Consider the following 12,073-nt stretch of genomic DNA (forward strand, 5'->3'; position numbering starts at 1 on the left):
GAAAAAGGTTCACCATCACTGCTATAGAATTTAGAGTTACACATTGGTCTTCATATTGAAATCCAAACTGGTACCATACTCTGAAGTGTGCTGGTATAGCATAGTACACTACTTCTTTTCATTTTTAAAGAAGTTGGATGTATGCTCACATGGCGGACAGAAAGGAAGACTGTATTACTGGGAGAAGAGTTGCAAGATGGAACTTACATTTGCATCCTCCAATATTTGGGAGCATCTTTTTGTATTTTATTTATTTATTGGGGGGAGGGTTGTTTGTTTGCCAAAACCTGTACAAGACAGCTGGTATTGATATAAACATAAACATAGAAACATAGAAGACTGACGGCAGAAAAAGACCTCATGGTCCATCTAGTCTGCCCTTATACTATTTCCTGTATTTTATCTTACAATGGATATATGTTTATCCCAGGCATGTTTAAATTCAGTTACTGTGGATTCATCTACCACGTCTGCTGGAAGTTTGTTCCAAGGATCTTCTACTCTTTCAGTAAAATAATATTTTCTCATGTTGCCTTTGATCTTTCCCCCAAATAAACATAAGTAAAGTAGGTACAGGTAAATAGGACAATAGGATAGTAAGACAGGGACAGTAGGCACAATGGTGCGCTTATGAACGCCCATTGCAGACCTGCTAGGAATGGGGTGAGGTCGACTGTAGACAGTCTAAGGTTAAAGTTTGTGGGTTTTGGAAAATCTGAAGAAGCTGAAGATTTTTAGTGGACAGCCCTAAAGGAGCTCTTAAACTTAATTTAAAATTTACTAATTAATTAAAATATAAATATAATTCTATTTCAATGGCACTGTCATCTATCTTTGTGTTAGGGCAAGAGTAGGCAAAGCTGGCTCTTCTATGACATATGGACTTCAACTCCCAGAATTTCTGAGCTAGCATGATTGGCTCAAGGATTCTGGGAATTGAAGTTCACTGTGTTAAGGTGATAATTTCCATGATCAGAAAATGACACATTTTATATTTATGAGTTCAGACTGAAATATACAATATTTCAGACTTTACTAATTATCAGTTGATTTTACAGTACATACTGTGTGCACTGAATTTCAAACTTTAAATAATGTGGGGAAAATCTTCTGAGGAAAACATAAATGCCCAGCATTCAGATTTCTATAATTAGAAATGTTCTTAGGCCATGAATATTCCAAATTTCAACTTTTGGGATACCTCAAATATCTGGGTATAAATTAACATTTCTCTTATAGAGAAAATTCTACAAATACCCGATTGTTGCCCTTCAGAATATCCAAGTTTCGCCCATTTATGCAATCTATGCAATGCAATTAACTAACGTAATGCTTTTTAAATCTATTCTTGTGTTAGTCCAGAATGATAAAAATGTCTATTGTATGGATAAATATAAAAATAGCTGAAAAATGTCCAATTACAGTATGTTTAACATACTATATGGCCAATCAAGACAATGGTTAAACCTAGCAGCTCTGACTTTTGTGTGGAAAAACTCATCAGCTCAAAATCCATAGGATACACCAGTGTTTCCCAAACTTGGCAACTTGAAGGTATTTGGACTTCAACTCCCAGAATTCCCCAGCCAGCGTTCGCTGGCTGGGGAATTCTGGGAGTTGAAGTCCAAATATCTTCAAGTTGCCAAGGTTGGGAAACACTGGGATACACAATAAGGTCAAATATTTACTCTACCCATATTCTCAGCCAATATTTGCCTACCTATATCCATTCTACTATCTGAGAGGTATTTAGGGATTAGACTGTAAGTATAAACAGATGGAGCATAATGAAATTTAAAAAATAATACTTGATAACACTTTTTAAAGTGTGCAAGATGGTTTTAGATAAATAAATAAAAAGAACCATTACAATCAGTTGGCTTACTGTGTTCTTCTCAGTCAGGTCATTTTTAGATCTTTATCAAGAGGAACAGCCTGAGGCATTTGGTAAGCTTTGAAGCTCAGGGCACTTACAGTTTACACATTGCCTAGGCTGCTGCATTCATTTATCCACCCGTGGGGATATAGTTCTTAGTAAGAAAGTGATTACTCAAGCAAATATCTCAATAAACTGATTTGTGTGGCTACACAAAACCTCTCTTCCACAAAGCATTAAAGCAGCCACAGCTTTCTCTCAGGCTAAACATGCTCAGCCATTTTGCAGGAGATCCTAACAGAAAGGTTGTCTCAGCATGTAAGATATACGTATAGAGCAGTGTTTCCCAACCAGTGTGCCGCGGCACACTAGTGTGCCGCAAGACATGGTCAGGTGTGCCGCGAAGAAGGAAGCTCAGCTTCTGGTCTCACAGCTTTTTGTTGAGAGTGCGAAGAGCAAAAAGTTGTGAGACCGGAAGCTGAGCTTCCTTCTTTGCGCCTTCCAAGTTTTCTGGCAGCTGCAGTGCCCCGCCCGGCTGGAGCTTCCCTGGCAGCGGCAGCAGGTGAGCTTTGGGGCCAAGCGGGAGGGCAGCGGCAGTGGGAGGGCGGCGGCGGCAGCGACACCGGGCAGTAGCCGCTGGGCGGTGGCAGGGTGGTTGGCTGCGAGCCAGAACTCCAGGACAGAGGCCCCGACGGCGGCAGCTGGACATGTTGCTGTATGCTGTACATGCTGGCATTGCGTGGCTGGCACTTGCCTGCTGGCTGGGCCGGGGCGGAGGCTCCAGCCCCACGCCCATGCCCAGCGCAGCGCCAGCATGTACGGCATCTAGCAACATGTCCAGCCACCGTCGGTGTCTCCGTTCCAGAGCTCCGCCTCACAGCTGACCACCCTGCCGCCACCCCACAGCTACTGCCCAATGCCGCTGCTACGGTGTGGTGTACGAGAAAGAGAGAGAGAAAGAAAGAGAGAGATAGCAAGAGAGAGAAAGAGACAGCAAGAGAGGGAGAGAGGGGGGAGAGAGAAAGAGAGAGAAAGCAAAAAAGAGAGACAGAAAGAGAGAGATAGCAAGAGAGAGAGAGAGAAAGAGAGAGGGAGAGAAGGGGGAGAGAGTAAGAGAGAGAAAGACAGCAAGAAAGAGAGAGAGAGAGAGCAAGAGAGAGAGAGAAAGAGGGGGGAAGGAAGGTGAGGGAAAGACGTAGAAGGAGGGAGCAAGAAAGAGAGCAAAAAAGAGAGGAAGGAAGGGAGAAACAAAGAAGGATGGAGAGAGGGGGGGAAGAAAGAGGAAGGAAGGAAGAGAGAGAAAGGGGGAGAGAGAAATAGAGTGAAAGGGAGGAAGAGAGATATTTTTTTGTCCAAACTTTTTTTAGCCCTCCCCCCCTCAATGTTCCCCAGGATTTTGTAAATGTGAATAATGTGCCGCGGCTCAAAAAAGGTTGGGAAACACTGGTATAGAGAACCAGGGACAGCTTTCAAAGCAGCTGCATGAGGGGCGCAAACAATTTAGCTCATTTGTTCCTTCAATGCAGGTGCTTTATTTCCTGCTTTGCAAAGCACCCTTTTTCAAAAGCTTTGCAACCCCCAGTGATTATTCTCACTTTTTATTAAATAGAAAGAACCAAATTCAGCTCCACTTAACAGTGTATGGAAGTGGTTGCCTTCTTCCATGGTATTTCCCCCAACAAATTCCCAACCTAGCCAACAGCCATAAGATTGATTTGTCTTGGCTTTTCAAGATCAGCAAAGGATGTTGAAATGTGAATGCAGTGGTACCTCTACTTACAAACGTAATTCATTCCGTGACCAGGTTCTTAAGTAGAAAAGTTTGTAAGAAGAATCAATGTGAAAGCAAATAATGCGTGCGATTGGGGAAACCACAGGGAGGGTGGAGGCCCTGTTTCATCCCAGGAGATTCCTAGAGAGGCCCCATGGAGGCTTCTCCCCGCCTTTTCTGGCCCTGTTTCCTCCCAGGAGATTCCTGGAGAGGCCCCACGGAGGCTTCTCCCTGCCTTTTCCGGTTACAGTTTCGGAGGCTCAGGTTTGTAAATGAAAAATGGTTCTTGAGAAGAGGCAAAAAAAATCTTGAACACCCAGTTCTTATCTAGAAAAGTTCATAAGTAGAGGCGTTCTTAGATAGAGGTACCACTGTATCAATTTGCATATGATTCAAACACAATCCACATTAAGAATGGGACAGGAATCAGAGATAAGAGGAAACAAGGATACTGAAAAAGGAAGAATTATAAGGGAAGGAAGAAGCAGCTGCTAGTTTATAAAGTCATAAGGAAGACAAACAGATCAAGAAGGCAAGCCATTATAACATGAACGTCAGACAAAGAGGTAGCAAGGCAGTAAAGAACTATTTGTATAAAGTAAATAGCACAGGTGGATATCAAAATCAGGAAGGTGGCAGGTGCAGAATCACAATATAATCCTCATGTATTTTATATTATTATTGGTCTATTTAAATTTATTGACCACCCAACTCCAGTGGACTCTGAGCAGCATACATAACTGGAGAAAAAAAAATCCCAAGCATATTTCTCTTCTTGCATCCTATATTCACTCAAGGATCCTTTTAATCTCCATAATGTTTAGAAGTAATGGCATACTACAATATATCAATTGCTTCAATTTTTGCAATTTCAACTTGAAAAGCTATACTGTAATCTCCTTATGAGATCTACAGTAACTGATGCAACAGGCATAGGACTAAAGCAGCCTGCATGAAACTATGCAAATGAATGTCCCAAAATTGATATTTAATGGGTAAATCAAAATTACATGCCAAATAAATTATATCCATTTTAATCCAAAGTAAGAAGAAACATACCTGTGATGGTGTACTTGTTAATTCCATCTTTTCTTGGGATTTTTCTTTAGCTAATCGTGCAGCTTCTTTAAATTCCTGAAATTTTTCTGCAAACTGAAAGCAAAGGTTGAATAATTACATTTACAACATACAGCACAGGCTCTCAATAAAATCATCCCCCCAAATCAACAAAAAAATGAAAAAAGTCAGCAATGATAATAACCAATATAATAAACCATTGGTTGGAGGTATATCAACACATAAGTGCTATTTGGGAAGAAGACCTATACTGTAGTCATTACAAAGATTTGATATGTCTCCAGTCACAATTCAAGGTTTTGGTGATCACCTATAAAGCCCTACATAGCTTAGGGTCAGACTATCTATGGGACCATCTCCTGCCGCATACTTGCCAGAGACCAATAGGTTCACACAGGGTCGGCCTCCTTCAGGTTCCATCGACCAAGCAATGCAGGTTGGCGGAGCCGAGGGGGAAGGCCTTCTCTGTGGCTGCCCTGGCTCTATGAAATCAACTCCCCCCCCCCCGATGTCCATGCTGCTCCCACCCTATTGGGCTTCCAAAAGGCAATGAAGACCTGGCTTTGCCGGCAGGCTTGGTGGCCATGAAATTGACATCTGCCACGGCCAATTTATACTGAATGGTATGCATGTGTGTTGTTCGAACTGTTTGAGCTGTGGGTTTTTAACTGGGGTTTATACTTTTAGATTTATATTTGACTTCTTTTTATTGTATATTGTATTTTTTATATTGTTGTAAGCTGCCGTGAGTCCTTCGGGATTGGGCAGCATAGAAGTCAAATAACCCGAGGGGGAAAAGGTTCACCATCACTGGTATTGGACTAGAAATCTCAGGGATATGCTTGCTAAAAATAATTTAAAGTGATAGGGTTACCTATAAGATATAATCATTGCAAGACCATCTCCCTTATCACCATTGCACTGAGTGTAAAAAATACAAACAAAACTTTTATTTTCACCAAATCTATAAACAATTAAGATACATTTCCTGAAAAGATGCACTACATGCCATATAGTACCCTATCCTAAAATTTATTTGGGCTCTTAGGATCAGAAATGGAAAACATTTAGACAATATAAGAAAACGGCAATACTGAAACACTTTCCAGATTAGGAAATATTCCATCTCAGATTTATGGCCATAGAATACAATAGGGCAAAAAATAAGGCAGCTCTACTAAAAGAAACAATAAACCAAGTAGATTTTACTATTGAATAGCCTCACTTCTAACGGGCTAAAAATTGAGACATTTAGCAACTATCTTTGATATGGAATCTATTGTTAGATATTCCTGAATTGGGAGAGCTAATGGTAACAAGGTCAGCCAATGAATAGGCATATCAACTAAGTCAGCCAATGGGAGCTTACCAATTCTGAGTCTGTGCAGAGAATCGAAACTGGAACTTAAGCTTAAGGCTGGGTGTGGCTCTGTCCACTCTGTACTCTCTGCCCACTCTCCTCTCTGTACTCTCTGCTGAAATGAAACTAACTCCTACTTTTGTTTACTTGAAGAAATAATAGAAACATAGAAACATAGAAGATTGACGGCAGAAAAAGACCTCATGGTCCATCTAGTCTGCCCTTATACTTTTTCCTGTACTGTATTTTATCTTAGGATGGATATATGTTTATCCCAGGCATGTTTAAATTCATTTACTATGGATTTATCAACCACATCTGCGGGAAGTTTGTTCCAAGGATCTACTACTCTTTCAGTAAAATAATATTTTCTCACGTTACTTTTGATCTTTCCCCCAACTAACCTCAGATTGTGTCCCCTTGTTCTTGTGTTCACTTTCCTAATAAAAATACTTCCCTCCTGAACCTTATTTAACCCTTTAAGATATTTAAATGTTTCTACCATGTCTCCCCTTTGAGTTCATTAAGTCTTTCCTGATAAGTTTTATGCTTAAGACCTTCCACCATTCTTGTAGCCTGTCTTTGGTCCCGTTCAATTTTGTCAATGTCTTTTTGTAGGTGAGGTCTGCAGAACTAAACACAGTATTCCAAATATAGCAGGATCACAATCTCCCTCTTCCTGCTTGTTATACCTGTAGCTATGCAGCCAATCATTCTACCTGCTTTCCCTACCACCTGACCACATTGTTCACCCATTTTGAGACTGTCAGAAATCACTACCCTTAAATCCTTCTTTTCTGAAGTTTTTGCTAACACAGAACTGCCAATACAATACTCAGATTCTGCTAATCTGCTAATGGTATTGTAAATTCATCTGTATTATGTTTATAAACAAGTTATTGAATCTAGCGGAATCAGTCATCTATGTGTGCTTCTGGTTTTGATTTTTCCAACAAACTTTAATACATATCTTTTCCCTTTCAGTGTTTTTCCCTAGCAGTCACCAATACCCTTTGGCAATATACATCACAACAGCTCCTCTTAGCCACTATTCCAGGTGACTAGTTTACTGACATTTTAGATACAATAATTTCTGTATTTCATTTTCTCTTTGGGACAGAATTTTTTTGTTTAACGTTTAGGAACGAGAATCAGTTAGGACAGACCTAAGGAGAATAACACATTTTACTAATATTTTTAATTTAATTTAATTTAATTTAATTAATTTGTAACTTCAAAGGTTTCTGGGCAGTTCACAGTAACCTGTTATATACATTAGTATTTTCTTCTGCATTGTTTTTGTTTGAGAAAGGAACTCATTTACGAAACATGTTTGGATCCAGTATCATTTTTGTTTATATTTCCCTTTTTCTTCTTTTGTAAAATTAGCCAGAGCAGATCAAGCTATTTGAATAAACATTGCTGTGGCCAAAATCTAAAGCAACCAAATCACTTTGAAGATACAACAGCATTTTATTAGGAATGCAAACAGCAAAACTGTATACTGGCACTTCCAGCCAATCATTGGCAGTTTGCTGAGCAGCCTTGATCAAAAACAAAACTACAGCTACAAAGAAAAGGGCAGATACAGTGTAAATTTCAGCATGAGGTTGGAATAGTTTTGATAAAACCATCTGGGTGACCTTATTATGTATCCCCTCTGCATGGGAGCTCTACTATTTTTGAGATGTAATCAGTGACTAGAAACAATTTACTGGGTCATAAGGTGCCTAGCTAGTTCTTTCCCCCTCTTCTCACTTAGGTCAATTCAGTTTGCTGTGAATTTTTTCTTACAAAGGCTTTTGAAGCTGTTCACATGTATAGACGGACACCTCATGGGTTTAGTAGTGAATGCAGCTCACATGTGTATGAGGGGAGGTAACAACCCCCAACACTTTACCCTTAGATTATCCATGGTTAACCTATCAAGATTCCTAAGAGGTCAGTAAGGGGCGGGTACAAGTGCACTAGAGTGCCTTCCGTCCCCTGTCCTATTGCTCTCCTAGATCTCCTTCTCCTCTTTCTTCTATTCCTATAACTCTTCTTCTATTTCTTCATTGATATGTTCTATTCCTATATCTTTTCTATTCTTTCTTAGATATATTTTACTATGAGTATCTCCTCTATAACCTTCATCATGTATTTTACTATGTGTGTGTGTGTGTGTGATTCGACACAAAATGTAACCCTTCCCTGGTACAGAGCTGAAGGGATTGGATACTGTAGCCTAGAGGATAATTCTCTGCCTTACAAGGCAAAGGTTGTAGGTTCAAGTCCCAGTGGGTATGGCTAGCTGATGAGGCCAAAATAAGGCCGAAATAGATCTATCCTAGTCTCCCTTAATTTTCAAATTCAGCTTAAACATGTGACATATATATATATATATATGTAGATTGTTCTGAGTTCGGGTTTTGCCCTGTGTAATATTTTGCATGTTTATGCGACGTTTCGGTGAAATCACATTCACCATCATCAGGCTGAAGTTTCCAAGCTTCGTGCTGTTGTAAAATGGAATGTTTGCAACTGTCATTTCTTCCTAGTATATAGTGTGGGGGTGGAGATTTGGTTTGAATGTAGCAAATAGATTGGGTGATTATGTTTCAGTGATCTGATTGGTTGGTGTAATCATAATTATTAGAAGGATTGACATGGTGATTTTTATGAAGTGTTTTTTGTTTAAGGCTGGTTTCCAAATTTCCAAATTCCAAATTCATAATTATTAGAAGGATTGACATGGTGATTTTTATGAAGTGTTTTTTTTGTTTAAGGCTGGTTTCCAAATTTCACCGAAACGTCGCATAAACATGCAAAATATTACACAGGGCAAAACCCGAACTCAGAACAATCTACATACATATACCTGTGAAAATTTACGAAAACATATATATATATATATATATATATATATATATATATATATATATATATATATATATATATATTTGTTTTCGTAGATTTTCATGGGTATATGTATGTAGATTGTTCTGAGTTCGGGTTTTGCCCCGTGTAATGTTTTGAGTGTCTATGCGACGTTTAGGTGAAATCACATTCACCATCATCAGGCTGAAGTTTTAAGCTTCGTGCTGCTGTAAATATGGAATGTTTGCAACTGCCATTTGTTCCTTATATATAGTGTTGGGGGTGGAGATTTGGTTTGAATGTAGCAAAAAGATTGGGTGACTGTGTTTTAGTGATTTGATTGGTTGGTAGAATCACAATTACTTGAAGGATTGACATGGTGATTATTATGATATGTTTTTTTTGTTTAAGGCTGGTTTCCATATCTCTCTCTCTATATATATACATATATACCCACTAAAACCGTCATTGTGCATTGGACAAAATAAATAAATAAAATAAAAATAAAATAAACATTTGCTAACACAGGGGTGTAAAACTTGCATCATTATGGTGTCATCTTATATCACGATTCCCACCCACCCCTTTGCTAAAATGAGAGTGGGAGTGACCAGCGTGTGAAGCATCCAGCCTGTGGCTCATGAGTTTGACACCTGTGTGCTAATACAATATGCATTGTGTAGCAGTGGCATTAGCAGTAGCATTTAGACTTATATACCGCTTCACAGTGCTTTACAGCCCTCTCTTAGCGGTTTACGGAGAGTAAGCATATTACCCCCAAAAATGTGGCTCCTCATTTTACCGTCCTTGGAAGGATGGAAGACTGAGTCAACCTTGAGCCTATTGAGATTCGATCTGCCAAACTGCTAGCAGCCGGTGATCAGCAGAAGTAGCTTGCAGTACAGCACTCTAACCACTGCACCACTGAGGCTGTCTAGCACTTTTTCTGAGTAAAAGCATCCTTAGTACAATACCTTGGCCTCAGAGAATAAAACAAATTCTCCTTTAGGTGCTGATTATTTGATGCAAATATAGAAGCCATTTCAGATGACAAAGGTGTGTAAGTAGATGTTTCAACTAAACGTTGCCATTCTGTCATCAATATTTTATTTATTTTATTTATTTATTTTGTCCAATACACAATGAAGGTTTTAATGGGTATATATCTATATACATATAGTAAAATACATGATGAAGGTTATAGAGGAGATACGCATAGTAAAATATATCTAAGAAATAATAGAAAAGAAGTTATAGGAATAGAACATATCAATGAAAGAATAGAAGAAGAAGAGATATAGGAATAGAAGAAAGGTATAGGAGATATAGGAGAGCAATAGGACAGGGGACGGAAGGCACTCTAGTGCACTTGTACTCGCCCCTTACTGACCTCTTAGGAATCTGGATAGGTCAACCGTAGATAATCTAAGGGTAAAGTGTTGGGGGTTTGGGGATGACACTATGGAGTCCGGTAATGAGTTCCACGCTTTGACAACTCGGTTACTGAAGTCATATTTTTTACAGTCAAGTTTGGAGCGGTTAATATTAAGTTAAATCTGTTGTGTGCTCTTGTGTTGTTGTGCTTGAAGGTATGATAAGGCTTTATATTTTTATTTAGATTGATATATCAGATTGAAGTCAGCCAAACATATGGAGATAGTCCTCTAGTTACAGCCACAGTTGGGCATCAAATTTCCATTGCTATGCAAGGCAGTTGTGCCCCATTTTATGACCCTTTTTTTGACAGGGATGTTAAATGAATCACTGCAGTCCTTAAATGAATCATGTGGTCATTCGGCACATTAGGCTCCCCACCAATGACTTAGCTTATTGGAAAGGCTACAAATAGTGATCACATGATCCCAGGACAATACATCTGTCATAAATACATGCCAGTTGCCAAGCACTCAAATTTTGATCATGTGACCATTTTAAGTACGTAAACTATCAGTGTTGTTGTAACTTCAAATGGTCACTAAATGAATCATTATAAATTGAGGACAACTTGAATTTATTTTGGAATATGCTTTGTAGCCCAAAATTACCTATTTGGTTCAGTTACCAGTACATTGTGCATCTTTCCACATTTCTCACACTGGCTCAATTGGTCTTAATTCAGCAATTTCTGCAGGACCCAGAAATTAATAAGAACCCTTTCTTGTACTTCGCTGAATGTTCAAGATTTTTCTTCATCTTTACAATATTAACCATTCGTTTTCAAACTTCAGCTTTCTGATCATTTATTTTGAGCCCAGCATACTGAATGTTATTGACATTCCTGTACACGGTATATTTTAAATCATAAGTGCATAAGTGCACTGGTGTGCCTTTCGTCCCCTGTCCAATTGTCTTTCCTTTCTTTCACCTATCATATATATTCTCTTCCTTTCATATATCCTCTCCTCTAAGTTCACTTTTACCCTCATATATATTACCACATGTCTATTTTTCTTCCTATGTATTTGTGTGTTGGATAAATGAATAAATAAATAAAATAAAAAATAAATTTTGGACTCAGAGGATATAAGTTGAAATCCTTTGTGTTGAATCCAAAGCTTCCCTTTCTCCTTTGGAGAAAGGCTCCTTAGGAGAAAAAGAATCTTCAATTCTAATCATTATGGATGGTGGGAAGATATTTTTTCTGAATTCATGGTTTAGTATATGCCTATTAATACTCCTAATTATATGCCTCTGGCTGTTAATTCTTATATATTATTTACACTTGGAGATGGGGGACCAGAGGAAGGAGAGCTCAGGACAACAAATGATACACAGTTGTTATCATCCTTACACTTTCATGAAATACTCTTTACCCTTTACTCTGTGTGGAACTATTTAGAACTATAGGTAGTTCTTGCATAAAGGCTGTAATTGGGACCAACAACTCTATTGCTAAGCACTGCATTTACACAGTAGACTGCATGACCACATCAACTTACAAAGGGGGTTGCAGCAGTTCCATTTGCCCTTGTTAAGCAAATCTCAGGGTCATATAATCATCATTGTAATGTCTTCCCCTTTGCCTGCAGAAGTCAGCAGTGAAGGTTGCAAATGGCAACTACGTGACCGCAGTATGCTGTGACTGTTATAATTGTAAGCCAGCTGCCCTGTGCCTAATCACAATCATGTG

General features: G+C 38.9%; 1 protein-coding gene across 1 annotated transcript in view; it reads right to left on the reverse strand.

Annotated features, from left to right (window-relative positions):
* The window catches only part of HOMER1 (homer scaffold protein 1), a 100,462-nt gene that overhangs the window by 55,170 nt on the left and 33,219 nt on the right, over positions 1–12,073 (reverse strand). The window contains exon 4 of the mRNA XM_070743227.1: positions 4,707–4,799. Within this exon, the coding sequence (XP_070599328.1) occupies positions 4,707–4,799 (93 nt within the window). The remainder of the gene's footprint in view (positions 1–4,706; positions 4,800–12,073) is intronic.

The sequence above is a fragment of the Erythrolamprus reginae genome, chromosome 2, assembly GCF_031021105.1.
Source record: "Erythrolamprus reginae isolate rEryReg1 chromosome 2, rEryReg1.hap1, whole genome shotgun sequence".
Lineage (NCBI taxonomy): Eukaryota > Metazoa > Chordata > Lepidosauria > Squamata > Dipsadidae > Erythrolamprus > Erythrolamprus reginae.